An 18,258-nucleotide genomic window follows, 5' to 3' on the forward strand; every position below is an offset into this window, starting at 1 on the left:
AAGTTACTTCTGATGCTGATGAGACAGCAGCCAAAATCTGTTGAGAAAGAGAAGTTTGGGCTGCAGTGGGGCTCGGAGCAGCAAAACTGTATTGCAAAGAAGACGCTGTGGGAGGGTGGCCACAGAAGCCTGTGCTGGTTGCACCCGTTGAAACTGGAGCGCTGGTTATAACAACACGGTGGCTGCCCGGGTTGGGAAGGTCCCCCTGGGTGCTGATGGGTCCTGCACCTGCCCTACCTGGGCATGGCTCGCGCCCCGGAGACTCCTCGGGCTTTGCGGTGAGTGATCCTTGCTCTGTTTCCCCTTGCTAGGTCCACGGGAAATGCATGTGCAAGCACAACACAGCAGGAGCCCACTGCCAGCACTGTGCTCCGCTCTACAATGACCAGCCTTGGCAGGCTGCAGACGGCAAAACCGGAGCCCCCAAAGAGTGTCAGTGTAAGTAGCCAGCTGGGGAAAAAATAAGTGTCTCCAGAGCAGCTGCAGGGCTGAAACTCTTCCTGCTTGCACACTTTTCCCTGCTGTTTCCAAGAGACAGCCAATACCCAGGCGCAGGCAGCCGGGGGAAGTGCCTTGGCGAGCGGGGACCCCGAGCCACACGGCTGCCCGGCGCGCACCGCGTGTCCGCACATGGGGGCCATTCCTGTTGGCGAGGCCGCTCGCAGGGCGCTCTCCTGCGCGCATCTTCCTGCCTGCGTGCCCTTTCTGAGGTGTCCAGGCACATCTGGGGGGGATGTGGCCTCCTGCCTGGCGGGCTGCAGCTCACTGCTGTGATCTGGAGGCGGCAGGACAGGGGAGGGGGGTGCAGCTGGGGGTAAGGAGTGTGCACCTTCTCTTCTGGGCCTTTTTCATTCTGGGGTCAAGCCAGCCACAGCCAAGAGCTTTTGGTGCCCCCTTGTCCTTGTCCCCAGGGCGCTGGGTCTGAGCTGAACGAGTCCTCCCAGGCCCAAAGGGCCCTGGGCTCCACTGGGCTGGGAGGATGAGCTCTGCAGGGCGGCAGCTGCCACAGCGGCCTGTGTACTGCCATCCTGGCGAGGGCTCGGCCACGATGGGCGCTGCTCGGCCCTGGCTCTCGGCTAGCAGCACCTCAGCTTGCATGGGGCTGTCTGCATGGGCTTCAGCCTGGATAGTCTCCGAGGGAGGGACAGCGAGTCTGCGCATCTGCTGGCAGCCTGTGTCACACAGCGGGTGCAGCGGGTCTCACTAACCTCGAGGAGTGCAGGCGTGTAGCTCCCTCCAGCACCCGCGCAGGGGAAGGGGGACACTGGCCCCCAGGTGCCTTCTCCCTGCACCTGGGGCGAGGGGCTCCCGCTGCGGGTGCGGGGCCCTGCTGCTGTGGGGTGCGGGGCAGTGCGGGGCCCTGCGACTTTTGAGACTCAGTGTCTCCAGGGCCTCCAGCACAGCCCCTTCTTCCCCCAGGCACACAGGGGCCGATAATTCAGGTGATCCCTTGTGTAATCTCTGACAACGCTTTCGTTTTGCCACATCAAAAATGAGCTACTGGAGTATGAAGTACAGTGTAGAAAAAATATTATTTTTCAAAAGTGAAAATAAACCAATAAAAGAGAAGCTACCTTTTCTTAAAGTCATTCCTAGGGAGTGGGAAACATGGATGAAAATGTTGAGATACCTCAAATATCTGAATAAATAGCATGTTCCTAAGTCCAGTCTGCCATTCCATAGTGCAGTTTGGGTTTTCACTTCTCTTTTATATAAACCAAGACCTTTCCCTGCCTCAAGAAGTCTTTATGTTCCCTTTGGCTTCACTGCAGCGTGCAAGTGCAATGGGCATGCGGACACTTGTCATTTTGACATGGATGCGTGGCTGGCGTCGGGCAACCGCAGTGGTGGCGTCTGCGACAACTGCCAGCACAACACGGAAGGGCAGCACTGCCAGCGCTGCAAGGCGGGCTTCTACCGGGACCTCCGGAGGCCCTTCTCTGCCCCAGACGCCTGCAAACGTAAGTCAGCATCGTCTCTACTGGGTGCTCAATAAATAGAAAGGTTAAATAGAAAGGTGTCAGACTGAAAGGTGAGATCTTCCTGCTCCAGCTTGGAGCAATCATGTTGCTCCAGCAAAGGACGGGACGATCTCAGCAATGTATTGACCACATTCCCTTACTGATGCTGTTTGCAAAAAGCAACCGTGAGGTTTGCAGGATGAAAGTCTGCAGCTGACCAGTGTTTCCCGAGGATCCCTCTAGCTTTGGGGTGGGGGAAGAGAGATGATTCATGGATGTTCTCTGGCTACTTATGGAGAGCAGTGTTATCGGCGTGTGTCCTTGTTTGGTGATGACTGAGACCCCAGAAGGAGGGTGCCTTGGCCAAACGGGGAGCAGTCAATAAATAGCATCGCCCACCAGCACAGGTTCGCAGCGGCAGGTGGAAATGGAGGGAGAAACAGGAACACAAGCTAAGTGATATGCCAGAATGCAGGACAGCAAGGAAGCCAGGCCAGAGGGCTTGATTTGGCCATGTGTGATATTCAACATTTCCCAAGGAAAAGCAGTGATCCAGGAGCAAAGCTCTCCAGGGAGCTGTGTGAGCCATGGTGACTCACCGGAGGGGACTCCAGATCCCCAAACCACTCCAAGCACTTTGCACAGGGGAGCTAAATATAGGGGCCCGTCATACTCGCTGCTATGCAGCATATGGCCACCCACTGACTCACTGGATTTTTTCTGCCTGACCTAATCTGGAGCAGGGTCTTCATCAGTGGCAGGGAAAAAAAAATCCCACTTGTGCCCCGTTTATGTCATTGGATGGAAAATGGAGCACATTATCAACTTCCAAAAGAGAAAACTGGGTTTGATCAAGGAGAATCTGGCGGCTCGTTTCCATGCCAGGGAGCTGGGGCTTGGATCACACGTGCGGTTTCACTTTCGTCTCAGGGCCACAGAGGGAATTACCCCTTTCATCCGGCTCTTGCTCTGCAAATTCTCCTCCTGAGGCACAGCCAACATGGCAGGGAAACCTTCCTCTTCTTGACCTTTCGCCCATGCCAAAGATGAGCAGTAGCATCTGTGTATTTTACAAACCTGACACTCCACATGGAAACAGGATTGACCACAGGTCTTCATCGCTTGAGTAAATAATTTGTTTGCTGCTGTAGTATGTACATCTTTTTTTTTTAGAGTTACCTTAATTACTTTTCAAAGTCCCTTTATCTACCTATGTATGCTGGAGACACAAGTCCTCCTATCTGAAATATCAGATACTTTGCCAAATTATGGCCTCAACTTACACAAGAGTATTTTGTTTTGAAGTCTCACTAATGAAAATATACATTTGACTCTTGGACTTGGATTCAAAGGAGATATTTGTGGGACTTTTTCTAATTCCGATCTGCCCTGCAGATAAAACAGAAGAATTGATCTCACACTGGATTAGTTGAATTCTGGTAGAAAACGTATTAAAAAATATGAACTAAACTCTATTAGATTTTCTTAAAGTTCTGAAATGTGCTTTAGCTGTGGTTGTGCTGCCTTCACTAGCATTTTAATTCTTGTTGATTTTACATGACAGTACATGTCAGGGATGAGCACGTGCTTTTTAAATTGTTGAAGGCAAATTAAGTGTTTCCACTGATTTGAATGTGGTCTTCCGGACACTGAGAGATAACACCCTTCACCTTGGAGGTGGGAGGAGAGGTCGTTGTCTCCTACCCACACAAGCCACTGAAGTTTTACAAGGACTTTGATACAGTTTGCCCAGTGCCAAATCTTGTGCAGATGTCTAGAGGGTCCTAAGGGGAATCAAGCTGCCCCTTCTGAGCTAGGATCAGCATCGTTTGTCTTGTAAAACCAGATAGCAACAGCGGTACTGAGATGCATTGCTATAAAACACTCGCCATCCTGAAGGGAAAGCTGCCAACACTGTGTGTGTGTGTGTGTGTGTGTACAAATAACAATCACAGGATGGTTGAGGTTGGAAGGGACCTCTAGAGATCCTCTAGTCCAACCTGCCCTGCTCCAGCAGGGACACCCAGAGCACGGGGCACAGGGTGGCATCCAGGAGGGTTTGGAAGATCTCCAGAGAAGAAGACCCCACAACCTCTCCGGGCAGCCTGTGCCAGGGCTCTATCACTCTCACAGTCAAGAAGTTCTTCTCATGTTCAGATGGAGCTTTCTGTGTTTCAGTTTGTGCCCATTACCTCTTGTCCTRTTGCTGGGCACCACTGAGAAGGGCCTGGCTTCCCCATGAGACATTTATAGTCATTGATAAGCTCCCTTCTCAATCTTCACTCTTCCCAACTAAACAGCTCTCTCAGCCTTTCTTTATAGGAGAGATGTTTGAGTCTCTTTATCATCTTCGTAGTCCTACGCTGGACTCGCTCCGGTAGCTTCATGTCTTTTCTATTTTGGGGAGTCCAGAACTGGACAGGGTGCTTCAGGTGTGGCCTCACCAGGATTAAACCAATGCTAGTTAAATCAGGCATTACATCACAACATTAGCTATAGGATAGCCAGACCTCAAGGGACTTGATTAAAAGGTTTATACCAGCTGTTATTGGCAGGAAGAAGCTGTGGAGATTAAATGATTAACAGAAACTTTTATTGACATAATGGTGGACATAAATACTGATGCAGTCACCTCAGTTTTCTGAATTCATTTTTAAAACATTGACCCAGATTTTTTTTCACAATGCCATGTGTTTGATGTCTAACATAATTTTGCTTCCTTTTTCCACACATTTTCCACACATTTTCCACAAGTCCTTTCTTGCCTTACGAGCTGCCCTTCTGCTGCTTGTTGAGGAACCAGCAAGGCAGCTTGCAGAGCTGCTGGCAAGAGAGGTTTTTACCTGCACAAATCCCACCTCAGCATTTTCTGGACTCTGGTCCTCATAGCAGGTTAGTGCTTTTTGACACAGTTCCAAAAAAACAGCAAATGCTTAATGACTATTAGATTAAATTATATAAGACTGCGAGTCTACACCTGGAGCATTTCCAAGGACTGTGTCATGGTTTGCAAAAATAAGGAACATGTGTGATGCCCTGTTATTTTGTCAGGGAAAGCCACAGAATTGCCTACTGACTTCTGGCTCAAGTCACCATTATTGCTCAACTGCAGAGTAGCAAAGAAAATTTAAAAATACCAAGGTCAAAGTAAATAAAAGAGTTGTTAACCCATAATCTTTAAGGATACTTAAAAGATTATTTTAGACAGAGAGTGTTTAATATTTGCTTAGGAGTAGGTGTGTACCAGATAAAATGAAACATTTGCTATTTGAAACAGCAGTCTGTTCCTCTGACTCTTTCCCCTCGCCCTAATACCTATTAGTCCTAATAGTCCTAATACCTCTCCCCCTCCCCCTAATACCTATTAGTCCTTTTCTTTACATCCCCTATGAATTTTTAAGCCTCAGCTACAGTACAATTGCAGACAATAAATCAGGTTTCATAATTGATGAGTTTATTTTTGCTTTTAAACTGTAGGGCTTTTAGGGTAAATATTTGTTGTTTCCAAAGGTTAACTGACAGCTCGCGAATCCAGGGGGGAAACTCAGCTCCTTTGGCATCCCATTCACTGGATTTCACTCCCAGGCAGTACCTCTGAAGCACTGACAGTTTTTCCTTCCTATGTGCAAGGAAGTCAGGTAGAAAATATTGCTACAGAATACAGTGATGCATATTGGCATTTTAATAATGTTACTCATGAAACTAAAAAACAAAACAAAAACACTATTGGAAGCTTTTTCTTGGGCACAGGCTAATGGACCTACTAAGGAGCATGGCTTAATGGCCCTTATCCCCCTGCAAAGTCCTCAGTTTTGGGGCCCTGGTGTTTGGGAAGCCCCATAACTCAGGTGTTATCGTGATACCTGTGGGACAGAGTCATCCCCTCACCTCATGCTGAGTCCTGCTCTSCTCACAAGGACATCCTCCATGACACGCTACACAAAAATAGCTGTAGATGCTTTATCTACTGCTCTGCTGCCTTTCCCGTCCTCTTTGGGATTGTGTCTCAGGCTACAAATACTACAGTGAGTTGCACATAGGAGGAGAGGAGGAAAACTTAAAAGCAACTCTTAAGTGTGGCAGACTGTGAGATAGCAGTAATTGTAAGCACCAGATTTCACATCATCTGTCCTTTAGTATCTTCTTTCTGTCTGAGCGTGGAGGTGCTTGGTCTTATTTTCATGCAATTCTGTTACAGTTTGTGTAACTTTTACTTTTTATTCCTCTGCTGTATCTCAGCATGCTGTTCCTTCCACAGCACATCACAAATGTTTATCGTATTATAAATCTACTATTGCTAGTATCTAGATTGATACTAGTCAGTGTTACAAAGTGGGCTCCACCTCAAGATGAAAGAACAAAAAACTTGAATTTGACAGCTTTAATTCATCGACACCCCAAGCATCGCTTCCTTCTCCAGGAGGGAGCCCAGCTGCAGAACCAGCCTCTCTTGGAGATACTCTGAAGTATCTCTTGGAGATACTTTAGCTGATTTTAAAATCTCTCTTAAGTGAACTCCACTCCAAACAAATAAGACAAACAAATTTTGAATTTGCGTTCAAAATTGTTTTGTCACCTGCTGTTTTACATGGGCTACAGTTTCTGGAGTGCTTTGAGATTTCTTCTTGAGGGAGAAATTTTGTCCAAACCACAGAACAAATTTACACAGACATGATGAAGAGGGAAGAGCACATTTGGACATGACAAGCCTCTAGAAACACATCTCTTTACAGCTTTAATTTAATAATACAATTAATTTAAAAAATACAACCAGTTGCATTATCACTTTTCATTGCCTTTAGTCCCTTTTGAGTTTGATATTGTGCTTTTCACAATGGCCTTTGTAAGATTAATTCTCATTCTTCACCACGGTCTTGCTCTTGCCATTGAATTTCCCAATTTCTCAATAGGTAAATAAATAAATAAATAAATAAATAAATAAATAAATAAATGAGAAAGCTTTAACTAAAATGTAAAGAGCTGCACAAAATTTCAACAGATTTGGGAGTGAAATTCAGCTGAAGTGAATTGAACCTGACTGAGCCTGTATCTCCAAGCAGTGGGTCTGGCTCGTTGCATGAGAACAGTGCAGCGCTAAGTGCTTGATATTTCCCCTGAAGGGGCTGAGGAATGCCATAAATATCCAGTGCACCTCGCAGGAAAATAGAGCATTGGGATYCGTGTGTCAGGTGTAAAACACTTCACAGACTTCAGGAGAAAGGTATGCAAGTCTCGCTGAGCCCTGTTAAAAACTGTGCTCTTAGAGGTGCTGGAGTTCACTGCCTGCAGCGAGTGACACAGTTTGTGGAGAGGCTTTCTAATCTTTTAATTTTATATAATTATATTTGGTGGGGGGGAATGGAAAGGGTGGGGAAAATGTGGGGATTACTTTGACAAAGAGTCTGGAATCTGAGTCTCCTCTGTAAATTGTTTGCCAATATTATTTCATCCTTTAATATTTTAAAACTACAATTCAGGTATGTTAAATCCCCGAAACCACAAAAATGTCATCAGAGCAGATTTAAATGCCTGTGTGCCGCACTAAGTGTTTTAGGACAAAGCACAGTTGTGTTACACGCACAGCCTTTTCTTTCTATTACCTTCACAGCTGCAAAATAAATATTTGGTTTAGTATTTGGTGACTTTTCCTTCCAAATAGTGTGTTTGGTTTTTTTTCCACAGGAAGTTCACTTTTTAAGTAAATGGAAACTTAGGCAAAAGTATTCCAAGGAGATCTTAATTATTTTTTCATCCATCACCATGAATTTCCTTGTCCAAATAGTCAGGATTTTGGTTTACACTTTTGACAATTAGAGTTCAATTTTTTAAAAAAATTATATATTAGATTTTTTTTTTCCTTACAATATTATGTTAATGATGGAACAACAGAATCACAGAATCACAGAATATTCAAGGTTGGAAGGAACCTCTGGAGATCATCTAGTCCAACCGGCTGCTCCAGCAGGGACACCCAGAGCACGGGGCACAGGGCGGCATCCAAGCGGGTTTTGAAGACCTCCAGAGAAGGAGACTCCACAGCCTCCCTGGGCAGCCTGTTCCAGGGCTCTGTCACCCTCACAGGAAAGAAGTTCCTCCTTACCTGGAGATGGGACTTCCTGTGTCCTGTTGTGCGGGACACAACAGGTCCCATTGTGTTCATACAAAAAAAAAAAAAAAAAAAAAAAGCAATGGACAAGGGCAATTTCAAGGCACCTGACCCAGGTATCCTTGATTTGGGAGGTTGGCCATCTCTTGGTTGACTGTCCTGATGCACTTCCCACTCATCATTCGGCTGTAAGTGGTTTTGAGAGAGGTAAGGGGAGCATCCCCATGCCACCGTTCATCCCAGCGCTGTGAGAGGTGCAGAGAGCACCCGCCGGTGGTCTGGGATGAGCTCAGCGGCGGGATCGCGCAGATCCCTGAGCTCCTCACGCCAGCACGCACCCGGCAATCCCACATTGCGGAGCACACRCCAAAGCAAATCTCCAAGGCGTTGGTGCAGCCAGCCTTTATTTAATGTTTAGAAATTTAACGATGCCTTTGCAAGTGAAGGGAGGAACTGCCAAGGTGCTCCGGCGCCTTCCCGCCGCAAAGCGCCCGGTTCCCCATGGAGCCTCCAGGCCGGGCCCTGAGGCCACCTCTCTCCTCCCTCCCCACAGCCTGCGCCTGCCACCCGCTGGGCTCGGCCTCGCTGCCGCTGGCACCCGGCGCCTTCTGCGACCCCAGCACCGGCGACTGCCCCTGCAAGGCCGGCGTGGCGGGGCCGCGCTGCGACCGCTGCCTCCCGGGCTACTGGGGCCTGGGGCCGCACGGCTGCCGGCCCTGCCACTGCGCCCGCCGCTGCGACCCGCTCACCGGCGACTGCCTCAGCGGGTGAGTGGGGCCGCCCGCGCCCCGCGCACGGGAAGGGGGCGCGGGGGAAAGCGGGCGCCGAGTGCTTCGGGGTGAGGCGGGAGTCGGGGCCGGGCGTCGCTTCAGCGACGAGCAGACCGGCGCCGCTCACCRGCACGGTGGCGTTAGTCGTCCCCTGTGCCAGTGTGCGTGTGTTTGGGGCCAGCAGCTCTCCTGTTCTTTGTAGCTTTGTCCCTCAGCCGTTCCTGGGGTGAAACGTGAGCCCTGCAGAGACCCGAGCGAGTAGGGATGATGGCTCCATTAGTGGCCTTACCACTGCAATGCGGCTGGCACTGCCTGCTGTGGACATAGAGGCAAGCTATAGCACRCTGAAGTCACAGTGGCACTTTTTAAAAATAGCTGCCTGCCTGCATCTTACATCTTCCTCTTTTTTTTTTTCTTTCCCCTGTACTGATGATATTTATAAAAATATCCTAGAGGGCATTTTAAACCAAAAATGGATTTATAATCCACTCCGACAAAGAGCAAATTCTTCACTTCTTAAAATTGCTCCTTCCATCTGGGTGTGTTTAATACAATCAAGATGCACAGAGAAGGTCCTGGCTGGAAAACATCCTTAGTGGTAGACGGTGGTGGCTTCGCTCGCCTCAGGAGGAAGCCTTAGCGTGTCCCTTTCCTTCCAGCAGCGCGGACGTAGAGTGGCATCACGAAGTGCCTCCTTTCCAGGCGGTGCTCAACGACAGCGGGCCGGCCTGGGGCTGGGAGGACGAGCAAGGCTTTTCTGCGCTGCGGCACTCTGGTAAGATTGCTTTGCCCCAGRCCTCTTGCTAGGAGCCGAGCTGGAAATGGTCTCTTGCACTGCCTGGTGATTGATGCCTACAACTAATTGCAGGAGGGAACATATGTTCTCATAGCCCTCATTCACCTGCAGCCCTTCACCAACCTGCACACCCTTATGGCTCTCTCAGTCAACAAATATCAAGATGTGAAAATTGAGGCAGATATTCCAGGCTCAAAACCTGGACTGAGTGTGTAAATGCCAGCAAGGCAAGAATTATCTGCCTGAATTTTCAGCSCAAGCTCTGAATTTGAAGGCTTTTGGAAGCTTGAGTCACATCATTTAATAATTCTGTTGTATATGTTTTTAAAGGCTCTATTTGGTTTATTTTGTCCATAATATTTAAAATGTGTCTTTACATTTAGCAGACCTAATATGTTTTGCTASACAACCTAAAAACATTATTTGGAGCACTGATGCTCCATTTAATGGACAGAGACTTAGGAAATTCATGAATCAACAATTCAACAACAACTTTGTCATCACTTATAGCTGATGATGCAATTACAGATGACCTCATATTTCAGGTAAAGTTTCAGTCGGACAAGTTATTTTCCTCCTTTTCTCATAGTATGGACACCCCAGGTACAGTGTGTGGTTGTTGGTAGGCAGCCTAGCTGTAGGGTGAGTGCAGACAGATGACAATGTCCACCCTCCCTCGAAGCCATTGCAGACAAGCAAGCAAGTGTAACTGCTTACATTTTCAGAAAGCTGCATGATAAAATCTTGAAGATACAATAATTGAGTTAATTGAAGGGAGAGTGCTATCATTTATCCAGGCAATTTAAACATAAGCAAGTATATCATGTTCTTCTTTGTTCTAAACTCATGGAAGTCATCAGTCTGCCTTAACCTGTACGTTTCCTTTCAAAATTTTGTCTGGTTCCTTATGGTATGAAAAATACCACAGGGAAAGTCATGCTTATTATTTTCATCCTAATGCAAAATAATAAGGCCTTTGTTTACTTTCTCTTTAATCAGTAAACAAAAAATAATTGCCCTTGAACTAAGACTGTATTGAACCTAGGTCTGAAAACAGGGCTTTTGCATTGTGCATGTTTGGATTAGGTGAATATGTCCTGCCAAAGTAACCTGTCTGCAACACAGCTAAAGCTCCCCTGAAATACTGAGTCCTGGAGGGTCCCTGGAGTGTACAGAATATCATGTCTTTAACTGGGGAGCCCTTGGCCTCTAGCTGCAAAGGAGACCCTAAGATGGTGCATTTGCCAGTGGTAAGGAATTACCTAGAAAGTTGGGGAGGTTTCGCTGCTCAGTAGCAAGATGGGAGTAGCCCAGCTACRGAGTGTGTAATTTGTCTTCACCTTAATTATTATTGATTATGGTTGAGCAAGCTAGAGAAGAATCAGACTACCATAATTGTCCACAGGTTGGTGCCTCTCCAAAGGACTTCACAGAGGCACTTTGTAAAAAAACATGCTGGCTGCAGCTTATCAGAGAGCCTACCAGAAGAGAAATACTGGCAATTTCCTACCAGCGTCAGATGGACCAAGAGGCTCCCTCAGATTTTCTGTTTGCAGACTRATCTACCTCACTAAAGTCGAAGGCAAAGATTAGGTATCTTTTCACCTGGTGTGTTCCCAAATTTCAATGAAGATGCCCATCTGTTAGGTGCAACACATAGATGTTTATTTCATTCTCTTTTCACAGGTAAATGCGAATGTAAAGAACAAGTTTTAGGGAATCCCAAGGCTTTCTGTGGAATGAAGTACACCTATGGTGAGTTGCTTGGTGTGGTGGCTGGAGTRTAAAGGGAAGAGTTACAAGTCTGCTTAAGAGCAGGGGAACGTCAGAGCTGCTGCTTGTCACACTGAGCCCTCAGAAATCAGCAAGGGCTGCAGAAGGGGCATAGTGTAGGTTAAGCCTTTTACTGCAGTATGAGAGAGGAGGTACCTGTGCTATGTCCCATAAAAGCTCACTGGGTGTTTCACAGGACAGATATACAATCTGTCTTCAGTTTCACTATTTCAGGGATCATTTTCAAGGGGAAAATGTAAGTATAGGTTTATTTGCAGACATGAAGCTTTGGCTGGTATTTCCTGCCCTCCTGGAGCTCCCCAGGGAGCCTGGCTGTGTAAGAGCTTTSCCTGGTATCAGCTGCTGCTCCTGGGCACAGTGTCCAGAGCCCATGTGGGAAGGGCACGTCCTGTCCCACCACTGCCTGCACTCAGTAGTGGGCACTGGAGCACTTCAGTCATGTAAACCCATGGGCTGCTTAATCTGGAGAGAAATTCTAGGACTTCTTTTAATGTCTTCAAATGTATTTCAGTGTCAAATAGATATTTGTGCCCGGTCAATCTTGGTGAAAGCATTTCGTTCTATTACTTGCCCCTCTTTTCAGCTAAAATCCCAGGAAATTGCAGGAAAGCAGAGATGGGAAGGTCTCCGAGAGGCTGTCTAGGTCTGAGGCCRACTTGAAAGGACTATCATTAAAAACGGATTGCTGAAACTGTATCTGTAGACTAGGTGCCCCAAGCATTGTCTAGAAGGCACTAAATCTGAATTAAGCTGAACTGGAGGAGGGATGGTGGTCACTGCACAAGACACTCCACTGAGAACTGCTCCAGCAGCTATCGGGAGCTTTGGGTAAAATCCCCCCAGTCTGTGCTAGCAAACTGGCTCCTTCAGACCACTGCAGACCAAGGAATGTTTTTCCAACACTCCCTTCCTTCATAATCTTCCAGAGGGYTTTTGCACCTGTTCCATCTCACGCTAAACTTGAAAATGCACTGAGAGATAATCCATACCCTCGGCAGGCTGCAGAGCAAGCCACAAAGGGGAGTTCAAGGGGCCGCAGCTCGTTGAAATATAGCCCTGGCTTAGTGATAGTAGGAAAAAATCTGATTCTGCTTTGCTCTCCTTCCTGAACGCGATAGTGACTGTGTTTAATCTTGCAGAAGATAAGAGGAAAAAAAAAAGTTACAAAAATGCCAAGTTCATAAATCTTATCTACCTAAAGTGCACTCTGGTTTCCCACCCTTTCATCACTCAACATGCAACGGTATCTGCTGAACAGGAGAGACAGATGAATTAYGGGGCTCATCATGAGCTTCAGGAGGCCTTACTGTAGGAGGATGGGTTTCCTACACTTCATAGCATGCCCCCTAAATAARGTGCTGCCATGCACAGTGCCCACCTCTGTGGGCATCAGCGCGCCCTGGAAGTTGCCCATGCACCAGGCCCATGCCGTGCAGGGACACAGGAGGGTCATTGCCAGCACTCACTGAGCTTCTGGCCCGTCATATGTGGGAAACCCAAAGGTTGGAGTGTGTCTGTTGCTATCTGTGAGCTCAGAGGTGCCCACAATTTGGCTCGGTCCCCACCAATGTGTCAGTCTCAGCCGTGGCCTTGGGTTGGTGGTTCTGCAGAACTGGAGGGGCGGCAGCAGGAGCGCTCAGCCGCCCGCAGGAGCCCTTCCCCCTGCCTTGCTGCTTTCTGCATGAGGAGCACGGTTTGCAAAGCCTCAGGCTCCTTCCGTAGGACCGAGACTTGCAGCCTGATTTCCAACAGTGCTAAGGAAGCAGAAGTATTTGCCGAGCTCCAGCGGAGAACAGGGCCATCAAAAGTTGGAGAAATCAGGTCACTGGCCATCTCCTGCTGCCTGCTTGGCAAGTCCAAGTGTCGTGGGGAGACTAAGCCAGCGTGGTCCTGATAATAACTGGGGAGGACRTTTACCTAGTGCTGTGCCAAGCCTCAGCTTCAGCAAAGGTCATCAGGCTCATTCCGCYATAACCACATTAGACAAAAAGACTGTTATAAATACTTTATATTTTCTTTGTTTGAAATTCATGTCTTCACAGTGATAAAGACAAAAATCTTATCTGCTCACGATAAAGGCTCCCATGCAGAAGTCAATGTGAAGATCAAGAAGGTCTTGAAATCTACAAAGCTGAAGATTCTCCGGGGCAAGAGGACTCTCTATCCTGAATCCTGGACTAACAGAGGCTGCACTTGTCCAATCCTTAATCCTGGTAGGTATTTAATTTTGTCACCATGGAAAGTACACACCATATTTATACATATTTCATTATCACTCCTAAATTCCCTTATACCAGTGAGCTTAATTGTAGCCTAATGTTGATTAAATTACTTTTACTTCATTTGGATTCCAAAAGCAATCTCTGTCAATTATGGATTTTCATAGAAAAACATTTTTTCATTCTTTAGACTTTCAAAATGAAATTGCTCTTCATGAATTGCAATGACAGTATTCCAGCTTCACGAGTCTCACTGATTCCCAAAGGGAGGCAGATGTGTATCACACCTCAGCTATATGACMTATCTTTTCAAAACTGATGCCAATCTGAATCCATATGAACATTCAGACCTCATCTAAGTCATGCTACTGTTCTGAAGTTATCATCTAATCTCAAGGGAAGGTGTCCCTTTGAAAGTAAATGTTTGCACCCATAAGGTACAGAGGAAACTATTCTGCCTTCTGCAGTGATAGGAGAGCTTCACACTTCATCTTCTCTCTCTTTTTTTGTTTTTCCCTCTCATATTTCACTGAAATGAAGTGTGATCAATGCCAGTTAAATAGTGTGTGCAGCCTCCTGCAGGGTTTGGGAAATGCAGACTCAGGGTTGTTTTCCACAGAGCCAAACTAAGATCCCGCTGCCGCACCTTCCTTTATGGCTGCAAGATAAAGCAAGTCACTAGCGAATTCAGATAAAGGATTTTCTTTCTGCAGTGTAAACACATCACTTGGGAATCACCCTATCAAAATGCAGACTTAAATACCGAGATTTCCTTTAGATGTGCAGCATTAGGAACTTCTTTTGGGAGGAAGGGGCCGTCTGCGAGGTTGAATCATGCAGAAAGGTTATTCATTGATGAGATATTTGCAGCCTTTCATCTCCACCGGAGTGCCTGTAGTTGGCTTTGAAGGCAAGAGCACAGCTGTATGAGGATRCCTTGTCAGGTGCAAGGGTCAGATGAATCAGCAGCATTAGGCAGGACTTTTCCATTTAAAAGCTGTAGGATTTTTGGATAGCAGTAAAACCCTGTAAATCCATAATTAAATAGATACAGGTGTTTAATCTTTCCATATGCAATACAAGTCCAGACATAGCTGCCCTGCTACAAACCTATAAAGAAACGCCATGCGAGCAGACACCAGATCCACAGGGTGGCCCCTCAGCTGACACAGAGCTCTGAGGCTGCCCGAGCCCAGCACCRTTTCCCTGGATTCCCCCAGCAGAGGTGAGCGAGCCCACAGCAGCACAAGCAGTTAAATCACTGCCCCTGGACAGCAGGAAAAGAGAGAGGGTGCAAATGCTCCGCAGCGCTTGGCACGCTGGTGTTACTCTCTCCTTCCTGGCCCCTTGCCAGATTGCTGGCATGAAAACCAGCTGGCTGGTGCCTGGGGGTTTAAGCTGCTAAAAAGTGTCTACAAAAAAAGCTAAGTGGGCCCTTTGCTCAGATTTGCTGCAGTTTAGTGGAACAGCCTTGAAGTGCACGGTGCTCCTGTGCAGGTATTTTTCCACTCTTTCAACCTTGGACAAGTTGGTCGGGGAAGGTATCTRCAGTGTTGCCCCCTCCTGCGTTTTGCACTGCAAAGCTTGGTGTTTTCTGCAAATGCAGCTGCTGGAGTCCCCTGAGTTCACAGTCACACATTAATCTCCGTTTTTGTGTTAACAAGTAGTAATGAAGTTTCTAAAATCTCTTGGTCCTAAGGGGAATCTGCAAAAATACCAGCTGTTCACATCATGCAGAGTCACAGTTTTCAAAGAGGAAAAATGGGAATAATCCCAAGTATTTTTTTCTAAATTCTCATGATTTTTTTAGCTACCACATTCATTTCTGGATAGTTGCAATACCATACTAGCAGATTTAACCCCCTCTCAGAGTCAGAGCTTATGACCTCCACATGAAGAAACAACCAACAGGATAAAAAGCCAAGTTGACATAAAACAATTTCCTGACATAGAGCTTTAATGGAAATCACATCTCTTCAAAACACAGGGGAGATCAAAGATCAAAATATTTTAAAAAAGGCATATTTTTAATATTTTTATTCTGTTTCACAACGCTGAAGTGATACCGAACAGGCTTTTAGAGATTTTGGCAAGAAATAAAGACTCCAAACGTTTATCAGGTCTCTGCAGGCTGTTGCTCAGCTGATGAACGTGCKTAGGAGTCCCATGAGGGATAGTTACTACACACACACACACACGGAGGCAGGCGCAGGGTAAGTTTCCAGGAGAACAGCAATCATCAAAGTTGTCAGTGTCTCAGCCACCTTCCCGGGAACAAAGTCCCCTTTGCAGCCTCAGCTCTGCCGGGCACAAACAGAGTTCCTGGGAGCAGCAGGATAAAACGCAGAGCTCAAGCTCGGGCTTGGGGCACCCCAGTCATTTGTTTCCTTTTATTTTTGCGCTTCCATAAAGCCAGATTAAAAATCAAATGAAGCCCTCCTGAGACCACAGCCAATGTAATATTTGCTTTCCCTTGGAGCATGTGCGTGTGTTCCGCTTGTGCCTCAAGGCAGATAGTTTTGCTGGCACACAAATGTGAGGAGTGACATTTATAGCAGTGCTGAGCCGTGCAGCACTGACTGCTTTGCTGCTTTGCAGGCCTGGAGTACCTGGTAGCGGGACACGAGGATGTGCGGACCGGCAGACTCGTGGTCAACATGAAGAGCTTTGTCCAGCAGTGGAAGTCGGCCCTGGGAAGGAAGGTCCTGGAGATTCTGAAACGAGACTGCAACTAGGAGTGCACGGCCGCCTGCGGCCTTTCTTTATGCACAAAATGCAACCTTCGCGGAGAGAAGACCTCTAGGATGAAAACTGGAATGTAAAGAATAGTGCCAAGATGTGTAGCGAGGTGTTCCGGTTTGTAGGCACTGCCTGATTTAGCCCTTCCCAGTTGATGCTCATTTCCTCTCCTCAGCTTCTTTGCCAGGGTGCTCGCGTGAGCCCGTGGCCACAGTTACGTTGAGGGAAATCCAGGCAAGGGTGGGTTCTTGTCCCACTGCAGTGCAATCCTGGAATAACTCCTGCAAAGCCACCCCGGAATCAGTCGTTGCCCTGGAGAGGCAAAGGAAGCTCCACTGTGACCGGGATAAATCCAGAGTGGGGTGATGCCCCCGGATTTCTTCCCGTGCGCTGTGGGGAAGGGAGGGCCGTGGGCGGCCACGCGCCGGGGCTGCGCCCAGGGTGCCGCAGCAGCAGGAGGGCAGGGGTCCCTCTGCCTCGGCACGGGCCTGCTGAGAGGCAGGTCCCATCCACGGTGCCGCTGGAGCAGCCGCTCCGGCCAGCGGAGCGTCCCTGAGCTTTGGTCCATGAAGGGTTAGGAGTATGAGCCTGTCCCAATGTAAATATGTCATTGTGTAAAGCACTTTACTACCCGCCACTTTGTGGCGTGGAAAGTCTAACTGTGTGGGGGGAAGAAGCTGTTGAAAGTGGCACAAGAGAAAATACTTGTGGAAACAGAAGCACTCCTGAAAGGCGCGTTGTGGACGGCGTTAATGGTATAAAGGGAACGGCCGGCCTGGCTCTGGCCGCTCAGAGGAGCTGAGGATGCAATGTGAAAGATGATGTATTTGCACTGAAGTCCCAGTTTCAGACCAGCACTTGGACCCTATGGGTAGGACTCCAGCGAGACTTCATAAACAGTATCAAACGAAGAAGAGACTTGGAAATAAAAAAATGCAATCACCACAGGAGAAAACCGCCTGCTGGAAAAGCAATGGATTCTGAGGACCGAAAGGACTCTCATTTACATATCACAAGACAGTGATTCATGGTGGGCCTGGAGTTTATTTTATTTTTATGTTAGTATTTAAAACTGAACATTTGATCTGTTTTATTCCGTGTTTTTGTTTGCAATATCTATGGTCATTATACTTCCTCATTAACACCAGTACAGAATATAGCACAGTTTACTGCAGTTTTCAGCACTAAAGTATATCTTTCTGTAAAGCATCTTTAAACACATTGCATAGAGTGTATTTTGTTCATGAGTGTGAGAGGAGAGAAAAGGAAGATGTGCAACACCATAAAAGCCCAAGTCTACCAATCCACTTATGTATTTTTCTTTCAAGGTCCTGTGGACTCACAGAAAATGATACTATTTTGGTAATTCATTTTTATATCTCATGTATGTAATAAATATAATATGATTTCAACATCTACATCTCTGGTTACTGTTCGTGCTACTCTCCATGCCGGCACTAAAGAGCACGCGATAAAGTAGGATGAGGTGCAGGAAAGTTGTCATGGGAGCATCAATTCCCCTGCGCAAGGCAAACCTCTCCGTGTGGCAAAGGCCAGGCAACGTGGATGGCTCACAGCAATCCGGTTTCAGGGCTATTTGACGCGACTTAGTTATAGGCCTTTCCCAAAAGAGGGGGCATTTCTACCAAAAATTTTTAGAGCTGACCTGATGCCTGAGCTGCAGAGTGGTTTCTGATAGAGAGCAAGATGTGGATGATTAAAATCACACTCACTCTCTGCATTTGAAACTGTAATGGGAAAAGAAAAACTAAAAGCCCGTGGGAATGCACGCTGTGGCAAAGGTCTATAAAGATGCCCCAGAGTGAAAAGAAGCGTCGGGAAGGAGTGTCCGGAGGGTGCAGGGCAGCGCGGC

General features: G+C 47.2%; 1 protein-coding gene across 1 annotated transcript; it reads left to right on the plus strand.

Moving 5' to 3' along the window:
- Positions 1-311: 311 nt before the first annotated feature.
- On the plus strand, positions 312-17,712 carry LOC112944141 (netrin-4-like; the record flags this gene model as incomplete). Its single annotated transcript, XM_026035520.1, has 7 exons — positions 312-438; positions 1,773-1,961; positions 8,621-8,834; positions 9,497-9,612; positions 11,320-11,388; positions 13,470-13,640; positions 16,245-17,712. Coding segments are annotated over 7 exons (1,023 nt in total), but the record flags the coding sequence as incomplete, so codon positions are not given.
- Between the last annotated feature and the right edge of the window lie 546 nt (positions 17,713-18,258).

Source organism: Nothoprocta perdicaria, unplaced genomic scaffold (assembly GCF_003342845.1).
Source record: "Nothoprocta perdicaria isolate Ctin4 unplaced genomic scaffold, notPer1 scaffold_160, whole genome shotgun sequence".
Classification (NCBI taxonomy): Eukaryota; Metazoa; Chordata; class Aves; order Tinamiformes; family Tinamidae; genus Nothoprocta; species Nothoprocta perdicaria.